Source organism: Oryzias latipes, chromosome 2, assembly GCF_002234675.1.
Source record: "Oryzias latipes chromosome 2, ASM223467v1".
NCBI lineage: Eukaryota > Metazoa > Chordata > Actinopteri > Beloniformes > Adrianichthyidae > Oryzias > Oryzias latipes.
Window position 1 is genome coordinate 21,210,125 of NC_019860.2, and position 23,585 is coordinate 21,233,709.

General features: G+C 40.5%; 1 protein-coding gene across 2 annotated transcripts in view; it reads left to right on the top strand.

Annotated features, from left to right (window-relative positions):
- The window catches only part of LOC101172314 (interleukin-1 receptor accessory protein-like 1), a 364,358-nt gene that overhangs the window by 230,741 nt on the left and 110,032 nt on the right, over positions 1-23,585 (top strand). For both annotated transcript variants that reach the window (XM_011484966.3, XM_011484970.3), the window contains exon 6: positions 1,772-1,846. In XM_011484966.3, coding sequence (XP_011483268.1) covers positions 1,772-1,846 — 75 coding nt within the window. The remainder of the gene's footprint in view (positions 1-1,771; positions 1,847-23,585) is intronic.

The window sequence follows — 23,585 nt, forward strand, 5'->3', positions numbered from 1 at the left end:
AAAAACAAAACGGCAACAGTGTTTTAGATTGTTTGTACCATTGACTGAGTGACCCCTCCCCCGAGGCATTCCAAACAGGAAGTACCCGCTGGCTCCAACAAGCCAAAATCCCATAGACTTTTACCATTCTTGCTGTGAAATCTTTCTATGTTTTTGATAGTCTCAGGTTTTGTTTTTTTTTTTCATATTTTTTCTGGAGTGAAAGTCATTTAAGTTATAAACTGGCCAATCAGATGCCTGCTTGTCCCCACGTCCAACATTCCCAACATTGGATTGACAAATTTCATGTAGCCTTCTTTTAAGTGGTAGGGGTGTGGCCTTCCAACAAGCTCACTTCTGATTGGCTTGAGTGGTTGCTATAAAAATATTGACTCAGACCTACTCAGATCAATTACTGCTTACTGATGTCATCTGGCACCAACATTGATGCCTCAATATCGCAAAAAAATGGGGACTGAATTGACTTCATTTGGTTGGAGCCGGCAGTAAGCCATTTCCAATAGATGATGTCACACTCACTCGGTCTAGTTCTCCAAAATAGTCAAAGGTTAGTACACGCAAAAAATGTGTTAGCATCCTACATCTGGCACAATTTGGGAAGAATTATCATTAAATCTGTTGAATACATGCATTTAGAGTCGCTTTTCTTATGTATACCTAACATTTTTTTCACATCTAAACTATGGTGAGGCATTATGTGTGTTTTAAAAAGAAGTTACCACCCTGTCGTCCAATAAGTCTTAGTTATGTCATGGTCCAACATACCCATTCCTTTAAAATGGAACCCGAAGTTCGGGGAAATCACCTTGGTGAACTTTTGCCGGAGTGGCGTCACTGGAGAACAGTTCATTTTCAAGAGCAGTCCATTCGTCTTCAGTGGTGCACTTGCACCAACGTTGTTTGGTCAAGTGGCATCACAAGAACAGTATCTAGTCATACCGCCATTATGTAATGGAACTATATAAATATAAATATAAAGAGATGTAAACGTTTATTGACGTTGCTCAATGTGCTTTAAGTTCTCTTATCTAAATAGGACATTTCAATTCACAAAGCTGTTAAATCTCTTTGCACATAGATGGATATGAAGTCAAACAGAAATCGTTGCTTCACAACTAAAAGCCTACAGTGTAGGAAGCAGGAACCAGGACAGAGGAAACTTCCGGTTCAGCTCCGCGATCCTTGCTCAAGTCATACCAAAACTCATTTGTTCAGAAATGAGCTCCGTTCCTTTGAGTATTTCCCGGCATGCACGGATAGAAAAACCTCTCTGTCACTTTGAAGCCTAAAACCAATTAGAGACTCTTTCTAATGAGCGGCCTCTAAAAGGACGGCTTTGTTCCCCAGCAGCCGTCTAATTGGAGGTGGTGGATTTCAAATGGAGTTGTGTTGAGATTCACTTTTAAATGTTCAGAACTTAACTGTGGCTTCTGTATAAAGAATGCATTTAAAAAAAAAACTGTAGAATGCTTCTCAGTTTCAGCTGTGTTCCACGTCAAAGCCACATTATCGTCACTTGCATAAGAAGCAGGTTTTATTAAAGCAGAGATGCTGCCTCAGACTGTGCATTGATGTTTCAAGCTTTGAATGAGTCATTCAGGCTCTCAGTAATTTATCCCTTCTGCTCTTTAAATATTGCATTTCACGATATTTGTTCCCATTTTAGTGCAGTTTTCAATGTGTTCTTTGATGAATAAATCATACTTCAGCTGTCCGTAGGGGAGAACGATGAGAATTTAATGTTCCCTCTTCCTGCTTGCCTTTCTCACAGCTCCTGTGACGGACAAGCCGCCAAAAATCCTTTTCCCCTCGGAGGGCCAGTTGAGCTTCATCGAAATGGCTTTAGGTAAGGAATCTCATTTTAATCTTTCCAGTTGTTGCATTTCTTTTTTTACGGATGGTACATGCTGTGTTTTATTGGTTTGGTCAACTGAAGCCAGTTCCTTGAAAAAAAGTTTGGATTTTTGCTCAGGTTTTTATGGCATTTTCAGTTATGAATTGCTGCTTTACTTGTATATTTTGGTCTTTTTTCTGGGTTTTATATACTTCTAAACGTATACATAGGGTATATTTTTTATTAATTTCCTAGTTTCTTTGTGTAAACCTGCTAGTATTTCCTATTTCTATTCGTGGTGTTAAAATAGTGCAGAAGGCTTCAAATATTTTTGAATCTTTGTTTTCCTGTTGAGTGCACATGCCCCTATTTACTCTGCATCACTTATTGTTTTTTTTGTCGTTGGCTCATCTCAACTAAGTCTAACCCGATTGCACTTTTACTTTTAAAAGGATATTTATTCCTTGTCTCAGACTTTTCTTTAGAAATATTATGAGTGGGAAAACTTTTCTTTTTAAAGGAAAAGTTTAACATTTACTCAAATCCTAATGTTTGTTTCTTTGCTGATGATACAGCTATATACTTTTCTACACTGCCTCCCGCTGAAAGCTTTTTATAATCCAACACTTGAAATCATTACCTAAAGAAACATATTCTGCTACATTTCTGCACTTTTATGAAGAACTGGCAATCTGTAGTTTTTTTTCTTAAAGGGGTGTAATCCGAAAACATTTAGCTGTCATGACACGCTCAGACAACGGTAAATCTGAGTTGTAAAGGACTGCATATTGCCTTTACATGGTATTTCTGTTAAGGTTGATTTTGGTCCTTTTTCTCATTACTCTGCCCTTGATTTTAAAGCGAAGTGAACTTTTTTCGTGTGCAGAGTCTGTCATTTCACATTATAAAGTATTCCGGATCTAATCCTTGAAGCTTCACTTTGCACATTTTGGCCTCACATGAAATTCATTTTCTATTTAGTTTTAAACTCAGAGACCTTATAAAACCCGTTTTTTTTAACTAAAACTACTAAATCAATGAAGTTTTTTTTTCTTCCAATTTGATCCTATTTTGATTTTTCTGTCATATAATACCACTAAGTTCAAAACCTGCTAGAAAATGTGGTGAAGCTCTGTAATCCTATTTCGACCTTTTCTCTCCATTAAGTATAGAACTTTTATATTTAAACACAACTTTTAGAATCTTTAAATTGTGTCCTTCCTTTTGCTTTTATACCACTTATAGCAACATAAAAACACTTTCCAGACGTGCTAAAGCATCACTATGGTAACGCATTAAAGCTAAATGGTGTGTTGCTTATTTTGAGGCCAAACTTTATAGCTCTATTGGATATATATTACACTCATCACATGCATGAGACCAGTTTCCCTTAGGGTTTGACATTTCTTTTATAAATCTTAAATTAACGAATCTATAAATACTTTAAAGCAGGGGTCGGCAACCTAGTGCGCGAGGGGGTGTGACAACAATAAGCACTTGATCTGTCATGTTTGTCTATTTTTTTTATTTGAAAAAAAAAAGTTTGAGTGACAATCTCTCCTCACTATGAGCTTTTTCCCCCCTTTGGGTTGATAAGTTTTTCAGGTCAGCCTTCCTAGACGGGGGATTTAAATTAGTGCGCACCGACACGAAACCGTAATAATAGCCCTGTGTTTTGAAATGTTTGCGGGTGAGATAACAGGCTCAGGTGAGGTGATGTGGGAACAGCACAAAGCCATGACTGAACAGCGGTTAGGTTAGGGTTGCTAACCTTTACTTCGTTACAGTTACGTCTTTTAACGCAGCAGATTTCTCTTATGGTCTACAATCTTCACAGAGTGAGCACTCTTCTACAAATAGACCATCTTTGTTCTAGAGTGGATTCCCTACAGCAGATGTTCATCACAAGGCTGCTGTCTTTGTGATCGTACTAATTAGAGCAGCTGCATCCAAAACTGTGATATGTGTCGGTAAACGGAGTCAGTCTGCTTGAAATCTTCCTGGAGGAAGTTTGACTGAACAAATCATAAAAATGAGGTTAAGATAAGTAAATATCCTGACCTGCTGCTGTTTTTGCTGTTCCATATATTTATTCCTTTATGCCCTCAACACGTCTTTGTAGACCTATTTTAGAATCTGGCGATGATTTATTTTGAAAGGTCTTGGTTGTCTTTTAAAAATGGACGTTTCCAGTCTTTGCTTTTTTATACAATTGTCTTTCGTACTCTTATTTACCCGATAGATACACTGTAGACTAAATATGACACTTATATAACCTAAAAAGTTCTTCTTTTTTAATTGAATACTTTAGTCAAATTCATTTTAAATACTATCTTAAGCTGATTTCTTACAGTTTCCACCAAAAAGTCTCATATTATTAAATAAAAACAACATCAAAAGCAGACAACAGTGAGAAGTATTGGGGTATTTTGCTGAGCTCCAGGCTTTCAGTCAGCAGTTTGTCTCAAAGTGAAACTAAAAGACATTGGAGTTTAGGGCACCAGAATAAAATACTTATGCATTTTGGGCAATTTTGTTGTTGATCTAAAACCTTTTAAAGCCTAAAACCCATCAAAATCCCATCCTCCTGTTATTTATGAAAGGATAACTGAACAGTCAATCAACTTTTTGGGCTGATTACCTGTAAGAAAAGTGCTGACTGTTGGTCCTTGTTACATTTTTGACAATTTAAGATAAAACATGAAGTTATAGAGTAAAACCAGCGATGGGCTGCTCTCCAGCGGTTGAGTTTCGTGATTGGTCAACTGGTGGAAGTCCCACCTCATTTTAGAAGTTTCACATCATCCTGCTCTGACGCTGTAGTATAAAAGCCCCGCCCACTTTAAACACACTAGAGGGGCTCGCCCCCAGTCGCCGAGAGAGGCGGAGCTTACCCCGCGACACTTTGAGCGGCCAATGAAGGCAGCCTTTTTTTTTCTTATTTTCATCGAAACAATAATTTAACCTAACCTCACTGATCAAGGCCTCCCTCGCTCTGCCCGCCTCCCTTAGCCCCACCCCCTTTTTTGTGTGCATTTTTTCAAATCTGGAGTCAGCCTCCAACTGTCCCGTTGTTACCCTTTAAGTTTTATCTGTACGTCAGAAGTATTAAAACTTTAATGTTGATGTTTAAAATGTCAAATTCTAAAATAAAATGTTTTTTTGTATTCTAAAAGAATATCAGAATAAAAGAATAAAAGCAGTGGAGAAATATATCAAATTAAGATATTAAGATATTTTCTTTTTTTATAGAGAATCTGTCTTTTTTTTAGTTTTTTACAAATCTAACAGACTGTATTGGCTAAATACCAGAAACAAAAAGGTTGAGTTTTCATTAAACGTCAGAAAAATTGACTACTAGCTAAGTACTTTGGGTATTTTTTAAGAGGATTGTGTCATACAAAGTACTAGAGGTTTATAACTCCATACATTTTGTTGTCAAAGGCCTTAAACTCGTAGAAACATGATGTGAAAAACCAAAACATGGCAAACTTCACGCTGGATGCTGACTCACAATCTGCCCACATAATCCCTAAATGAACGATTTCGGGTGTATTTTAGGCGATTGCCTTGCCTCCTCGGCTCTAGAGGCTCGGGGGGGAAAACCTCCAGCTCGGTGTCTTTCTGGACAAAAGCTCAGCTGGGGGTGGGAGGGGAAAATGGGTCACAATGGCGGCTCTCTTTGAAGGGAATTTGTGGCGGGCAATGAACACAACGAGGTAAAAAGGTGGCAATCAGAAAAGAGGTGCAAATCATGGTAGTGGATGAAAGCTGGGCTGCCTGTTTTCATCTGACTGAGTGTTTAGCCTAGATGGGGGGGGGGGGGGGGGGGGGGATTTTCAAACTCCATTACCTGATCACTGTAAGAACAGGCAATAAGACACAATATATGCAAGTCCTCTGCTTCTGACTGTACATTTAGTTGTATTTACGGCTATTTTTATGAGGAAATTCACCTCATCTGTTTATCTGCCCATATGGCTCCCATCACTTCCCAGTCACCCCCAAGACGTTCCCACGCACTGGATTGTTCCGTAACTGTGGCAATTTTGGCGACGTCTAAATATTAATTTCCCCGTAAAACATAAAGCCCCAAACGGCCTCAGCTGACAGTTAATTAGGCAGGTGAAAGTGAGGAATCAACAGAAGGAGTAAGATAAATGTGGACTGACATTTTTTGGCTCTTCCAGCGGAACTCCAGGGAAAAACGTGGATCTGGGGTGGCGGGGAGGGCAATTAATCAGCGCACAGTCCTCAGCCCTGGACCCATCTCATTCCGCCTCCTAATGGATGTGGTTCCTCACTTCTAATTGATGAAATTTAAAATGCATGATTAAAACACGTTGTGTAAATGTTCTTCTCCGTCCCCGGTGGCTGATCTTTGCACTTCCTCCTCAGTGAGACTGATTGGAGACACTTTCAGTCGGACTCGTCATTAGACTCTGCTTGGCTTTAGTCCTGAAAACAGGATAAACCAACGGGTTTAGCTTTTAGGGCTCTCACGGAAATCCAACGACGGAAACTTTAACACCTAATAGAAATGAAAAGCAAACATCCCTACAGCGGAATAGCAAGGCCACTATCAAAATAAAATAAATACAATTTTATACCCACACACACAAACATATATATACATATATGGCATATAATTATGAGGGAAAATGTGGTAATTTTATAAGAATAAAGTCGTAAAATTGTAATTTTACAAAAGTTAAATTGTAAATTTATGCCAAAAAAGTCGTAATTTTACAGGAATAAAGTTATGAATTAATGAGAAAAAAGTTTTACAATAAACTATGTGATTCATGAGAAAAACAAATCCTAACTTTATATGAATACAGACGTAAACTTATGAGAGAGAGAAAATCGTAATTTTTTTCAAGAATAAAATTCTAAAATGAAAAGAAAAAAATTCATGATTGTACGAGAATAAACTGATAAAATTATTACAAAAAAGTTCAGCTTTTACGAGAATTAACCCATAAAATTATGAGGGGGAAAAAAATAACTTTACATTGCTTCAGGAGTTTCTTTGTATGCTTAAAAAAAAACAATAAACATGAAATACAAACTCAATCTTGGTTTTTTAAACAGTATCTGCAAATGTAAAAAAAAGAAAATCCAATATATGAAATAGTTATGAACTCAAAAAAATAACAGCTAATATACACAAAAGTTTTCCCTATCTTGTAAATATCTTTTAATCCTTCAAGCTACCTCTACACACAACCAGTCCAAAGCTTCCCGACTCTTCAATATTTTCCATTTTTATTGAAAAGTATTCCATTCAATCTCTTGTTTCACTCTGAAATGGAAAAAAAAGTGTACAGATAAGCAGCTGAAGGTATAAACAGAAAACCTGAAATGGTTTGTCTTTATTGAAAGTAGCCGCCTTCTGCAAACACGTTTGTAAACTTACAATAGAAATGTCCAAATCTCCTGCAAAGGTTCCTGTTATTTTTCGTCATGTTGAAGTTACATTCCTCTCAGGAAACCGCCTCAGAGGGATTTAGTTTCTGCTTCCACGTTCACCTTATTGTTCCTCATTTAGCTCTGGCAGCTCTGGCAGAGCCTGGATTCAAGTTTAAGCTCATTTTCATGGTGTAAGATAAACTGTTCATCTCTGCTCATTCTAGAGAGAAATGATTGCTGCTATGGACACCATGTCTGTTCAGAGTGCCTATCTGTACCAATCACTTGGATCCAACAGCAGCCCCATACCATCACACTTCCTCCCCCGATTTTTTTGTCCCAATTTTTGAGAGCTTACAAGGTTCTTGAGTGATGCAACAAATGTTTAATCCCTCCGTAACCGCTTCGTCCAGGTTTCTGCAGTCCGGTGGGGGTTTGGACCCAAACACGCCTCTTTGTCACATTCTGACGTCATGGAAACGACCTTCTTGCTGCAGCTTAAATACGAGACCCCCTCACAAAGACCAGAATGAAGTTGTTCTGGAAGCGGTGGTCCCGTGAGGATGTTAACTCTCGGAAACTTTTCCTCTGGTTCTGTTGTGACTTTGGGTCTGCCAGAACTCTTCCTGTCAGAGTTTCCTCCGGTTTCTGAGCTCCTTTTGATGCGGAAAGAGATTCTCGCTGACAGCTTGATTCTCTTTGCAGCTTCTCTGTAGGAAAGACCTACATTTTTCAGTGTTATGGTGGTCTGTGTCTCATCCATTGTTAGCTGCTTTCTTATTCCCATTTTCCTGCTACTTCCAACTGAACAATGCGGTTCCACCAAAATCCCATGAGGGGATGGAAGCACAGAGCCTTACGCTTTATTGCAGGAGAAAAGTTTCAGAAAGGATGCTGATGGTTTCCTCCATCTCAATGGGTTTGATCAACCTCAATAGCGCAAAAATTGTGTAAATATTTTCTTTAAAATTGTCTGTGTCTTCTTCTCAAATGCAAACAGTCTTTCAGTTTAAGGTCATCTTAGTTTTTTTTTTTAACTCTTTGGCAGTTCACAACTTGCTTTTGCTCTATTTTATTTCTTTTTTTGGACTGTACCATCTTCAACTTGACAATATAACTTTGATATTTATATATAAATATGACTTTGGCTACCTGAAAATTTACGGTAAAAAGAGAAAAAACTTAAATTACAAGATGATGCACTTTTTTTGTTACACATTTACAAATACACGCCACTAACAAAAATGAAATAATTATTTTTTTCCCCCATAAAGTTTTCTTTAAAAAATAACTGGGAATCAGACATCCTTTCACGTCTATTATATTTTTCCTAATTCTTAAAGATTGGTATATTTCTATTGAACTGCTTTTGAATATTAATCCCCCTCCCCCGTCTCTTTAGCGTTTGTTTTGCTTGATCTTCTGACAAGTTTTATTTGTCGTCAAGTTTTTTACATGCACAGCAAACATGTCAACCCGCCGGAGCTCACCTGCACCCCATGACATTTTCCGTTTTCTTTTTAGATTTACAGCCACTGTGGTACTTTAGGGTGTTGAAACCATTCCCCTGTGATCTTGATTGGGTGGTAAAACCTTCATCCCTTGCAGCCGCTTTGCTCTTCGTCCCCTGACGCTTGACTCAGCAGCTGCTTCTCCGAACACCGGAGGAGACAGAACAAGGTGACAGAGGCCGAGGCCTCTGTTTGTGCTCTGCCCAAATTCATGTTCTTAAATGGATGCTGCATTTCAAGAAGCAGCCTCCCTTTTGAAAGCTGCTTTGCATCATTAACCTTTCATTTTCTGGCATCTCCTGGGCTGTTTGTCTGTAAGTAATTAAATAGATTTTAAAAGCGTGTTTATTTTCTCCCAGTTTGTCCAACTTTTACCTCAAATTGATTCATTTTTTACCTACCAAAATTGGATTTGGGGGGAGCCATCGGGAGTTGAAAGCAAATTAAGAGTTTTTGGTCAACAAGAGGCAACGTTAAAATATATCGTGAAGATGTGAAGGTCAAGGATGCGTCCCAGCGGCACCTGCAGAACATTTCCGTTTGACAGTTGGTAGAGCATACAAGGTTAAACTGGTCTGTTTGTCTCTCTGTGTGCACATTTGGTTCATCTTCCTGCTATTCTAATCAAAGCAGGATGATCAGTAAGAAATAAAAGGCTTAACTATTTAACATGGAGCATCCTTAACTGGGTCTGGAGTTGCGTGTCAAAAGCCTTAAGCCCGTGTCACGCAGCCACTAGGTACATTTTGCGCATACTGCACAGATAGTCATACGTGAGTATACGAGGAATATTTATGAGGAAAAAGTGAGAAAAGTTGTGGTTCTTTACGTAAAATTTTGCACAGATGTATCACGAATTAACCACATTAAAACCACTGAAGAAGACCGCATAAACCACGCTAAGAACACGTAAATCAATGTTAAACATGTACCTTGTGTGATTATTGCGCTATTTTTAATGCACGTGTGCAATTTGATGCACACGTGCATCAAATTGCATATTTGATGCACGTGTGCGCCGCATACGCTATAAAGTCATACAACTGTGGTACATGCAGGGAAAGTCCATTAGACAAATGTGGAACGATCGTAGAAGAACACAAATCTGCGTTTGCATCTCGCAAAAATCCTGCACAATCTCGTAAGACTTAAGTAATAATTGCATATAAACTACATAAACTGCGTTATTCTCAGCTGAACAAAAATTTTGAATTGTTCAAAACGAAATTTATATGAAGACTGCGAAATATTAAGTCTCGACGGACACCTGCGCACATCAATGAATGCCAAACGCAAGAAACACTTATGAATAACACACATTACACGTGTATCACGAAAGAAAGACATTTCATATGTGAAAAATGCCCAATAATGTTGTTGAAATAATGTTTATTAAAGGAACTGTATGATACAGGTATGATATCTGTTTTAAAGGTTGTAAATGAACAGGAACGTTGACTGTTGGGTGTTCTTTAACGAGAGAGAACTTTTGAAAATGACCTATTCCAAAACAAATTGTTTGTCCCAGTCCAGCTTAAAGGCTGGTTCATGCTCTGCAGGAGATGTCCTCCACTCAACCACAACAAGAAGACCTGCAGTGTCTTTGGCCATCCACTACAAGCTGACAACAATCGTGCCACAATACAACAAAGCAGTAGCAGTGAGAACGCCAAACGTTGACCGTTTTTGAGTAAATCAAGAAGGACAGTAAGAAAAACTAAAAGAGCATGAAAGTTTAACATTGTTCTGTGTGAGGAGATGAAGGAAAGAAGGTGGTACACTACAGCATCTTGGTTCAAGAGAGGCGCTAATTAGACAATGTCACGTTTCTTATATCCGATTGTGTTCTTTGAGGGACCTTCCTTATGGATCACACCGTTCATTTGTTATGCGCCTGCACTCTATCTTGTCCTTTATTTTTGACTAATCGGACAAAAGTTGGCAAACAGTGGTCATAGCGGTTGTGGGAACTCCATATTTCAGGCAGAAGGAAATAAAGGATTAGTTGGCATCTCCCAACCGTGTGTGCAGGACAGAAGCGCCTAACTGTGGACCTTCAAAGTGACCACCCTGCTTGTTTTCCCACCATTTCTGTGCTAAACAGCACTAATGGGGTGATTTCATACATAACCGTGCATATGTAATCCCAATAATTAGTCGAAAGTTGGGTAGATAGCAGATCTTGAGAACTAGGGATGGACAGCCGTGTTGAAAACTCTCTGAAGGGCCGGCCGAGTCTACCACATCGGACCTGGACCTTCAACACATCAACAGTGAAGCAACATAGATGGATGAAGATAAGGCGGAGGCTGTAGCAACCACCATTCATGATTTTTTTTAACCCCAAACTCATCACTGTTTAACTTTACAAAACATTTCTGTTCCTGATAAAGGAAAACTATGAAAGCTAAACTTCTGCATCTGGTTGGTTTCCAGCATTAATAGTGTTGTCTCTTATCTTGTAGCTATTTTATTTGAGATTTTAGGTTCATTTTATTTATAAATCTACGTGCAGTCTTTAGATTTTGTACACTCTTTTTTTTCCTGTTACACAGTGACACGAGAAGGCCTTCTGTTAATTAGAATAATCTCTGAATGCCATGTGAAAATGCTTTTGTTCTGCCCAGCCTCCCTCTATCAGTCTGCACAGCTTCTAAAGGTTAGACTCCCTCATTCGTTTGGTCAGTGCACAATAGCAATCTATGTTGAAAGCCTGTGTTCAGACGCTTGTTTAAAGCAGTTGCTTTGTCTGATGATATGAACTGAGTATACTTCATTCTGAATATACCATCGCCATGTGAAAAAAATGTAGCTACATCAAAGTAAAACGTCTCAAGCTTAGATGGTTCTACTCTTCCTCTGGTACCATTCACTTTATTATCAGTTTATTTATTTATTATCAATGACTTTTAGCATATGGCATTCACACTGGACTGTTTATACCCGATTGTAGCGGTACAAACCTGCTGAATCTCGCTCCAGCTCTATTCCTATATCTGAAAGATTCTGTGTCTTATCATTCCGGCCGGACACAAACCCCAATTATTTATTTCTCCTCCATGATTAATTTTCAGACGGTTGGCACTTCTGTGAAGGAAAATGGATGCCATCCATACGTCATGATCCATACTTCATGATCAATTTTTGAATGGTTGGTACTCCTGTGTTATGAAAAGGACACTACCCATGCATCACCACCAAATTCGAGTCCATGATTGGTCAAAACTCAACTGGTTTCACTTTAACGCGGGTTCAATAGATGCGGCTTTTGTAAATAAAGCCTGAAAACAGACTTAAAGTCTTGCACTGTGACACGTGAACACAAGAGTTTGGAACATGGAAGCCCAAAACGCAAATAGAGACGGGGTTACATTGACTTATTTTTTTTAAGTGGTCACTTGAACGTGTGTTTCTAAGCCATGTGTGAACATAGCATTAGAAACAATAGCTTAATATTATCTTGTTTTTCTTTTCTTTGGGAAGGGGGGGGACTTTTCCCCACACTGGGAAAATCAAAAGCAGAGCTTGTGTCTACCTTAATTAATTCTTGATTGCTAGAACATTTGTCCTCTTGTTTTGGTAAAGACCTGGCTTTTTGATTGTATTAGGTATGGCATTTTTTTCATTTAATCATTGAAAGAGCAACATCCTGTTAAAGCTGAAAATACTAGCAGTAGTTGGTATAAAAACTGATAGATCTACAACCATTTTTGAGTCCAATTTTGGTCTTCCTGGTAAAATGGTTGGTTTTCATGTGTTTTGCAGTCTGTAGAGTGCTTGTGTCTCTGGAGGTTGAGTGCTTGTTGGTGGTTTGATCCTCAGAGAGCGATGTAAAGCACTTGACAGGACCTGGGCATCTGCCTCAATTGGTTAAAAGGACAAAACGAATGCATTTTACAATAATGGCTGCAGTGTAATTTCATGTTCTCATGGTTGTAGGAGAGTTTAAAAAAAAAAGTAGTTTCTTTCAGAAGAATATTTAAGGTGGATCTGGCTCAAGAGTTTGCTGTTTATACACAAAATTATAGGTTTTATTCATAAAGTCATGAAAATGTTTCTTGATCGCCTACTAAGTAAACTTTAAAATAAAAAGTACAAATTATTGTTTCAATAAGGAAACCAAGAGACAATACTTTACTGAAACTGGTTTGGAACCTAAAGTGGCACCAACGCACTTTACCACGTAAACAGTAGGGAATTTGTTACAAAATTGTACCTGATACATTTAAAACTGCCAATCTAATCTAATCTGGTCTGTGTGACATTTGTCACTATAAATGTTTTTGTTTTTTTTGTCCTATCCAGCAGTTAAGCAAAGGAATGTACTTTTCAACGATCGTGATCTATACCTTTACTAACCTTTTCAGTGTATAAATGTATTTGTTAAAGTTTTTTCAGATCGAATGTGAGAGAAAGAATTGTAAAAAGTTAGTTTCAAGAAGCCAGCGTAGTGATATAGAACATTTAAGCTATGTGACCGGAACTTCTTTTTTGATGTGTATTTTATCACTGTTCATTATCACTTTTTAATCCAATGAGAATCCAGTATTCACCCAGACCGTGGTACATGGATGAATAACTGCTTTTGACTTTTTCAATTATCTGTTTGAACATGAACGTTTTAATCTACGACATGGTTTGCTACCAGTCTGTCCTAAATATTAGAAATGTTGCCTGTCAGCCAAATATTGATCAATAACATTTATATGCGTTCAAAGAACAGTGTCCCTCAGTGCTGCACTTTAGCTGCTCCTCAGAGTAGATTGCTGAGCTTGTATACACATAATTGGAGTTGTAAATTCAGACTCAATAGAGGCAAAGCCTGCAGAAGGGGGGGGGGGAAATGGTGGGACTATGTGGCTCAGTGACTCAACGTTGAAGGAATTGTCCATTTTGGAAGAGTGTGTTTGTTTAAATGGCAACTATATTTTAATTGTTTTCATTTGTGTTCACAGAAGCCCTGAATGTACTTTATGTCATACTCACTGTGGAGAGATGAAAGAATGTCCATCTTTAGACCAAAAAAGTATTTTGTTTTGGAACAGCTGAGCTTCAGTATAACATTCCTAATATCAGGAACAGCAGCAGTCACACACCAGTCTTCTTTCTAAATGTCACAGCCTCGGCAAAGTGCTCCATTGATGCCAAAGGTTCAGAGGCCCAGAGATCAATATTACATCATTTCTCTCAATTAGAGCATATTTATTCCCCTCAAGTTTATTGTACATCTGTGAGTGATCCTATCTGCATCCCTGCCAAATCTCCAGATAAGCTGAAGCCCTGCAGGGAGAGGAAAACAGTGGGATAAAGATGAATAGAGATGCGGGGGGCGAATGAGAGAAAAACTGAGGCTTGGCAGAGTTTGGGTAAAGACTGAAAGGAAGGGAAAAAAAAGTCAGCAAATTCATTTAAGATTCACAGAGAAGATGAAATATGACGGTGTCTTTCCTTGGGTTATTACAGATGAAAGTGGTTACAAGATGGCACACTGTCCCAAATGGTTAATATGTCCTGCAGCAAAGAAGTATAAATCGTGCCCGTCACATCAGAGGAGAGGGGGGCGGGGGCCTTTCTGGTGGTGAATGGAAGTTACTGTTGGCAAAAAGACGCTCCCATTAGTGTTCTACACCCGTAATGTAATGAGGGACCGCCACGGGAGCGCATCGACCCACTGGACCGATCGGGCTAATTTTACTCAGTGGTCGAGCAAATCCAGTAGAGAGAGACCACATGGCTGATACTGTGTCCACGTTTCAGGTTATGGCTGACCTTAAACGTTGAACCATCTTCTGACATTGTCCGCCCTCTGCTCTACTTTATGACAGAAGAAATGAAGATGGAGCAGAAAACGACATGAAGGAACCTCTGGGGTTCTGGTCCTTTTTTTCTGTCAGCTCTTGGAACCTTTTCGTCAGTAGAAATTTTTAAATGTGATGACCAAATAACTCAGATCTACAATTAAAACTTGACGATCCTACCTCTGATTTGTGATTTAATTTGCTGGTACAAACACATACACGGATACTGGTTTGAATTCAGATGTAATAAAAGCTGAATGGACCAGTTTTGAACCGGTTGCTGTCAATGTCCATCTCTTTTCCTATGGCTTCAGGGAGTAAATATCCATATTTAGTCTTAGTCAACTTGAGTAGTATTACAGAGATGAAAAGAACATGCCTCCTTGAAGATGTTTATGTGGATAGCTGAGCTCCTTTGAAGTGGGTGCTTACAGTTCCTGTTCTACCTCCACCTAGAAGCTGAGGCAACAAATATGTGCACTTAAAGGATTCATTACCATTGGAAATAGTCATTGAAAAAGATTTTTGAAGTAAGACGTTGAAGTAAAATGAAGATACGAGTGTTTTGAAGAGCATTTTGAGGTGGTTTAATATGTTTGGATTCAACAGTCCTTAGGAGGTCAGGGTAAATAAAACCTAGTCCTTCCACCTTAAATTTATATATTAGTCTCTAATTAATGCTAGATGAAAATAACAAAGTACTGCCATTTGCTTTAAATCTGAAACATAGAAACACAGGACGAGCTCCCTTCTTATCCTCTGTCTTTAATCAATTTATGTTGTGCTTTTTGAGTGATGTATTTTTAACAATTTTAATCTTTTCTGTCTTCTTTCTTTCTCTTTCGGCTTTTCCCATCAGGGGTCGCCACAGCGAATCATCCTTTTCCACCTCACTCTATCATGAACATCTTCTACCCTAACGTTAGCCAACTTCATGTCCTCTGTTAAGACATCCATGTATCTCCTCTTTGGCCGTCCTCTTGCCCTCCTGCCAGGCAGCTCCATCTCCAACATCCTTCTACCAATATATCCACTATCCCTCCTCTGAACATGTCCATACCATCTCAGTCTGGCTTCTCTGACTTTGTCGCTAACACAGGCAACATGAGCCGTCCCTCTGATGTACTCGTTCCTTATCCTGTCTAACCTGGTCACTCCTAAGGAGAACCTCAACATCTTCATCTCTGCTACCTCCATCTCAGCCTCTTGTCTCTGTCTCACTGCTACCGTCTCTAACCCATAGAGCAGAGCTGGTCTCACCACTGTCTTGTACACCTTTCCTTTGAGTCTTGCTGACACTCTTCTGTCACACAACACTCCTGACACTTTCCTCCACCCGCTCCAACCTGCCTGCACTCGCCTCTTCACCTCTTTTCCACAATCCCCATCACACTGAACTGTTGACCCCAAGTACTTAAACTCCTGCACCTTCTTCACCTCAGCCCCCTGTAACCTAACGCTTCTACCTTGATCCCTCTCGTTCAGACACATGTATTCTGTCTTACTACGACTGACCTTCATGCCTCTTCTTTCCAGAGCAAACCTCCACCTCTCTAGCTGTTCCTCCACCTGCTCTCTACTCTCACTGCAAATTACAATGTCATCCGCAAACATCATTGTCCAGGGAGATTCCTGTCTTACCTCGTCTGTCAGCCTGTCCATCAGCATAGCAAACAAAAAAGGACTCAAAGCTGATCCTTGGTGTAGTCCCACCTCCACCTTGAACTCCTCTGTCTGACCTACAGCACATCTCACCACCGTCATACTTCTCTCATACATGTCCTGAACTACTCTGACATACTTCTCTGCCACTCCAGACGACCTCATACAGTACCACAGCTCCTCCCTCGGCACCCTGTCATATGCCTTCTCTAAATCTACGAACACACAATGCAGCTCCTTCTGACCTTCTCTGTACTTTTCCATCAACATTCTCAAAGCAAAAATGGCATCAGTGGTGCTCTTACGGGGCATGAAACCATACTGCTGCTCACAGATCTCCACCTTCTTCCTAAGCCTGGCTTCCACTACTCTTTCCCACAGCTTCATTGTGTGGCTCATCAACTTTATTCCTCTATAGTTGCTGCAGTTCTGCGTGTCACCCTTGTTCTTAAAGATCGGAACCAGAACGCTTCTCCTCCATTCCTCAGGCATCTTCTCACTCTCTAAAATCCTATTGAACAACCTTGTTAGAAATTCCACTGCTGTCTCTCCTAGGCACTTCCATACCTCCACAGGTACGTCATCAGGACCAACGGCCTTTCCGCTCTTCATCCTTTTCAGAGCCTTCCTAACCTCATCCTTTCCAATCTCTGCTACTTCCTGCTCCACAACAACCACATCTTCCTCCCTTCTTTCCCTGTCATTTTCCACGTTCATCAGCTCCTCAAAATACCCCTTCCATCTTTTCTGTACACTCTCCTGGGTTGTTAGCACCTTTCCATCTCTGTCCTTAATCACCCTTATCTGTTGCACGTCCTTCCCATCTCTGTCTCTCTGTCTGGCTAGCCTGTACAAGTCCTTCTCTCCTTCCTTTGTGTCTAACCTGTCATATAGCTCATCGTAAGCCTTCTGTTTGGCCTTTGCCACCTCTCTCTTCACTCTACGCTGCGCTTCCTTGTACTCCTGTCTACCTTCCTCAGTCCTTTCTACATCCCACTTCCTTTTAGCCAACCTCTTCCTCTGGACGCATTCCTGTACTTCCTCATTCCACCACCAAGTGTCTTTACCGTCTTTCCTCTTTCCAGATGACACACCTAGCACCTTCCTACCTGTTTCCCTGATAACACCCGCTGTAGTTTCCCAGTCATCTGGAAGCTCATCCTGACCACCCAGGACCTGTCTCAACTTCTGCCTAAATTCCTCACAAGTTTCTTCATTCTGTAGCTTCCACCACTTGGTCTTCTTTTCTGTTTTCCCTCTCTTCTTCTTCCTGACCTCCAGAGTCATCTTACACACCACCATGCGGTGCTGTCTGGCTACACTCTCTCCTACCACCACTTTGCAGTCATTAACCTCTCTCAAATGACCTCGTCTACATAGGATGTAGTCCACCTGGGTACTCCTACCTCCACTTCTGTATGTCACTCTATGTTCCTCTCTCTTCTGGAAGTAAGTGTTGACTACAGCCATTTCCATCCTCTTCGCAAAGTCCACCACCATCTGTCCCTCCAGATTCCTTTCCTTCACACCAAACCTGCCCATCACCTCCTCATCACCTCTGTTGCCCTCACCAACATGCCCATTAAAGTCTGCTCCAATAACAACTCTCTCTCCTCTGGGGAAACTCTCTATGACCTCATCCAACTCACTCCAGAATCTCTCCTTCACTTCTAACTCACAGCCAACCTGTGGCGCATACCCACTGACTACATTCACCATCACCCCTTCAATTTCTAACTTTAGGCTCATCATCCTGTCTGAGACTCTTTTCACCTCTAGAACACTGTTTACAAACTCCCCCTTCAGAATCACTCCTACCCCGTTTCTCTTCCTATCAACACCATGATAGAACAGTTTGTATCCTCCTCCAATACTACGTGCCTTGCTGCCCTTCCACCTTGTCTCCTGCACACACAGTACATCTACCTTCCTTCTCTCCATCATGTCTGCCAGCTCTCTGCCTTTCCCTGTCATTGTGCCAACGTTAAGAGTCCCTATTCTCAAACCTATGTTCCTGCCTTTTCCCTTCTCTCTCTGGCCACGGACCCTTCTGCCTCCCCTCTTTCTTCCACCAACAGTAGTCAAATTTCCAACGACACCCTGTAGGTTAACAGCATCGGTGGCGGTCGTTGTTAACCCGGGCCTCGACCGATCCGGTATGTCTAAAGTGTTGTGGATGATTCGCATGGTTATTTTGGCAATTTTTACGCCGGATGCCCTTCCTGACGCAACCCTCTCTATTTATCCGGGCTTGGGACCGGCACAGAGGCAACTGGCTTGCAACCCCTGTGGCTAGATTAATTTTTTTTTTTTAATCTTTTCTGTATATTTTCTATATTGTATCTGGGTTTTATTTTCTTTTAGTCATGCTGTGAGCTCTTGGCACTGTACTTGAAGTACCTTTTTAACTGTTGATGTGTTCTTGTTAACTGATTGGACCATGAGTCTGGCATAAATTCTATCGAACAGTTTTCTTTATAAAAAAAAACACACATTTTTTTCTTAACCGGCTCCTGCATAGCACCATATTAGGCGTTTGGCCCAATATCCTTTTTCTTCCAATAATTCAAAGCATTTAGGGTCAAGGCTGTTTTATATCCTCAACCCACTTACTGCTGAGATGAAGCTACTCTGTTCAGTTTTTTTGGAATCATATTTTTATGAACATTTTATTTATTTATACAGATCTATTTCTGGCTTGTGAAAGTACTGTATTTTCTTCACTATATGCATTCCATCAATAAATGATCTATTTCCAAACTTATGTCATATATAAGGTGCACTGAACTATAAGACAAAAGAGTCAGAGGTAAGCTCATAAGTTGGTCAGACTTTATTAACTGTGTTCACAGTGACACTAGAACTTGTTTGCTACACGCTACATGTTAGCCACATTAGAAACATTAGCCATGTTTGTGTATTCACACATAGAAAAACCAGACCACTAACATACTATTAAAACAAGGAATACTGTGGCTCCGCTAACGTTAGCCACATTAGCTAATTTAAAATAACACCCATTTGCAACTTGTAAAAAAACAAATAAAACTATCTTTACAACAGAGAGCCATGTGACTCTCAACATCGCTTCGACATCGGTAAACACAACCAGACTTTTCTTTCCTATTCCCCCTGTGATATAATGAAATACTGAAAAATAGTACTGAAAAAGGACTTTGTGATTGTCAAAATGCACTAAAATCTGCCAGTAATATGGTAATGATGACTCAAGGGGGCAGCATCACAACCCCTCAAGATTCTAGTACCCTCAGTCTTTCCACTGCATTGATGCTGCACTGCCAAAGAGGAACTTAATTAAACAGTTGTTGTTTAATGAGAGGGTTCAAAATGGGCCAAATATGGTAAAAAGTACCCTTGGTCAAGATATGCCGGCCTTCCCAGCTCTGGCATTGGTGTTCTCCAGTACAGCAGATATTTGATATGTGCTTGTTGCTTTTGGGGTTTGGGGCTTGTCAGAGTTACAGTTTTTTTTATTTTTTTTAATTACCACTGGATTTTGCCTCACTCTGCCTTCCTCTGACTCCCCTCTGCAATGCTCCTGCAGCAAATCTACCAACAGACTGCAGTCAGTGCAGTTTCCATCCAGCTGTTGCTCTGTGAACAGATGTTTTTACACTTTCTGCTACAGTTCCTTAGTTGAATCCTCTTCTGTTTAAAAACCAACTGCATTGAAAATTGGCTTTTTGGTGTTATTAACATGTTCTTGTGGCATTTTTCTGATGATGGAGGACATATATCAAGATAAAGAAGCTTCTAAGTACTTCTTAATTTAAGTTGTTGTGAATCGGGACCAGACAATGACATTTGGTTTGAAAAAGATCGTACTTATGGCGTAGAACAAGGGTGGGCAAACTACGGCCCGTGAGCTGGATCCAGCCCGCCTCCATATTTGGTCCGGCCCACTGAACAATATCAGAGACCCATGTTTATTGTTTTAATCTGGCCACACGATCAATACGTGAAATTTTATCCCTTTTCTTTCAGAGCGATCATGCTGCCTTTTTTGAACAGCGCACCCTGTTCTGTGTCCTGATTGGCTAGAGACCCTGTCAATCAATCTCCTCAGTCCGTGCCGTGTCTCCTGTACAGCGGAACGCGTCACGCGGAGCTTCAAATCAGAAATCTTTGATCGATGATCAGATCTTTCTCATTCTAAGATCCTGGACTTAATTTCTCTGAAGGTTTGAGTATTTAAACCAGAGAAAAGGTGTGAAAATGTTCATGTCTGTGGGAGAAAAGTCTAGAAGTGGGCAGTGAGGAGTTTTACTGCCATAAACGTCTGACAGCAATCAGACTCTGTGGATTTCACCGATCACGGTTATTTTTAGAATGAAACTCCTGCAATAAACGAGGGAACTCTGTACTGGTGAGAAGGTAACGCAGATATATGCGTAGCTGCAGCAGAAGACATAGAAATGTTTTTTTTTCATTATTACTGGATGAGAAACTTTATTCATACAGCACTTTACAACTCCTTGAAGGTACCAAAGGGCTTCACAGTAAAAAAAATATCTAAAATGGGGACAAAGGTTTTAAACTAAAAGCTCTAGAATATTCTGCTTTAGAATATAATTTTCAATCCAAATGTTTTCATCTACATTTCGTGTTATACAATTCTCATTCCATGCATCTGCTCGTGGTTCGGCCCTTCTATCCAAATTTAGAACCCAATGTGGCCCATGAGTTAAAATAATTGCCCACCCCTTCCTGCTCCGCTCCATTCTGAGGAAGAAGGTCCTGGCTGTAGGCAACATGGCGCCTGACAGCGTCAACCGGAAGGGGAAATTATACAACTACCCCTAACCCTAATCCTACCCAGAAGTGTTGAGAATGGTAAAAAAGAAAAGGGAAAAAACTTTTATCAAAGCTTAAAACAGGTAAAACGGGTAACTGTTAGGGCCGTTGTTTAAAATAGTTTTTTTGGTTTTTTATGAGACATGCAAAATATACATGGTTCATAAGTCATTCGTCATTCGTCAATCTGCGTAGATCTCCGTTGAGGGTTTTGACCAACGGATCTTAACGTGAAGTCGGTTTTGAGTTGTTGTCTTTGCTTGGTTGAGAATTATGCAGTTTATGTGTATTTTAAATAGTTTATGTGCGATTGTTACGTGAATCAAACGCAGTTGTGCTGGTTTTTCGGGGATCCATACACAAATGTATGGCTCTCCAAAACCGTTCCACGTATGACAGGCTTTTCCTGCACGTATCACCGATGTATAACTTTTATATCTACGGCGAACATATCACGTCAAAATTATGTAATTGATGGATGAATTGCATATAAACAGCGCAATAATCACACACTTGGTGTTATACGTTGATTTACATGTTCTTTGTGTGGTTTATTCGTACTTTTTCCATGGTTTTTACATGGTTCATTCACGATACATCTGTAAAAATTTCATGTAAAGACCGCAATTTTTCTCACTCTATTTAAGTATATTCACTTATGACCAATTTTTTACCGTCAATATGCACAAACTGTATGTAGTGACTGTGTGATAAAGCCTTTAGCTTGGGTGTGTGAGGGGCTAGCTAAGCCAGTGGGAGAGAGTGTAAACAGGGAGCTCTCAGCTCCACGCTAACGGTCCCGCCCACAAATCAGAGACAACTTTCTAATTAAATTCTGCAGCTCTGCAAAAACTATGTCCTAGAAAGCCACTGTTTTGGTTGTCTGTCTGTCTGTCTGTCTGTCTGTCTGTCTGTCTGTCTGTCTGTCTGTCTGTCTGTCTGTCTGTCTGTCTGTCTGTCTGTCTGTCTGTCTGTCTGTCTGTCTGTCTGTCTGTCTGTCTGTCTGTCTGTCTGTCTGTCTGTCTGTCTGTCTGTCTGTTTGTTTGTTTTTGATGAGGGGGCTAAAATAGGCATTAGCATAATTTCAAGACCACTGGGAATTCTTTTAAAACAGATGAAAAGATGATCGGAGTGGATCTTTAATGGTTATTTACACGGACGTCATGTGACGTCTTCTAACCTTATATGTGAAGGGACATTGAATCTCATTCAACAGCACAAAGTAGCATCCGAGCCTTGATTGGGTTAAATTTTCACCCACTTTTATCCTTGTGGAGGCTAAGTGCAGCCGTTCTTACAGCTTTACAGCTCCAGCCGTCGGTAGATGAAGACATTTTGCCCCCTTGGTGTTTAATTTTTCATGTCAACTGAAGCTAGTGTTGCACATTGAGTTTTACTTTTATCTATAAATTCAGTAGTCCCCCCCCCCCCCATCCACCCTCAGACAGTTAAGAACCAGAGCAGCTTGCACTTATTTTATTTTTTTTTTAATCTGAAAATGTGAGTAGCCTCTCCTCTAAACTATAGCTCCTCTGCAAAGCACACAGCCGAAATGCAAGCCCTGCAAACTTTTCCCTCATCATTATTCCCCTGGCAGCGCCTGTGTGTTGCCTGGTTGAACTAATTGCCCTCGCTGTATTTCCAGCCAAACAGGTGGCCATGTTGGTTTCCTTCTGGCTGCGTTTATGCAGCTGTGCATCCAGGTTGGACAGAGATGACAGTGTCTCCTCTCCACCCGGAGCGTGACCTTGCTCGGACTCTCCCGCTGCACTGTCTTTGCTCTCACATTGGCCTTTCGGGCCAACTTTGATTATGTTCTTGTGTCTGTGAGAGAGGGAGCGTCCTCTGATGTGTGGCCAGAGAGCTACAGGGCGAGGATTACAGTCAGGAGGGAGATGACAGTGGCTGCAAACTTTGGCAGGAGACACGCAAGAGCATACGCGGCCACGGACGTTAAAGCCGATGTCATGACACAGCTGCTGCTCGCACAGGAGAAAATGCCGCATTCTTAAGGCGAGCGGATGAAAAGCCTCCCTGGTTTCACCTTCACTGAGCTGGTATGCAGCTTTTACCACCTCAAACCATCACCTCCAGGGATTTGAACGTGCTAAAGCAATGGTCTGCTGCCGCATGAATACACCGTTCAGCCATTTTGCATTGGTCTATTGTATCCACATCTGTGGTCCTCTGTTTTTGTCCGTGGGCGGCCCAGCTACTGGGAATAAGGCTGTCGGATGAAGTGCAGCATATATCTCATAACTGCTTTGAGTCAGGAAACACCTCCTTTTAGATGCCAGGTAGGTTTTTCTACTGCAGTGGGAGGGGAAAGGCCTTGACCTCTCCATAGACCAGAATAGAGACAAATAAATAGAACTGAATTCATACAACAGAGCAACCCAGTTCCACAATACTTGTTCTCTGAAGTTCTTTTTCTTCAGGTCATTACCCTAAACCTGGGGTGTGCAAACGTTTTGACTCAGGGACCCAAAAGGATTCTTAACATGTCAGAGAAGAGCCGGACCAGGTGCAGATGTGTGGTGTGTTTTGCTAATC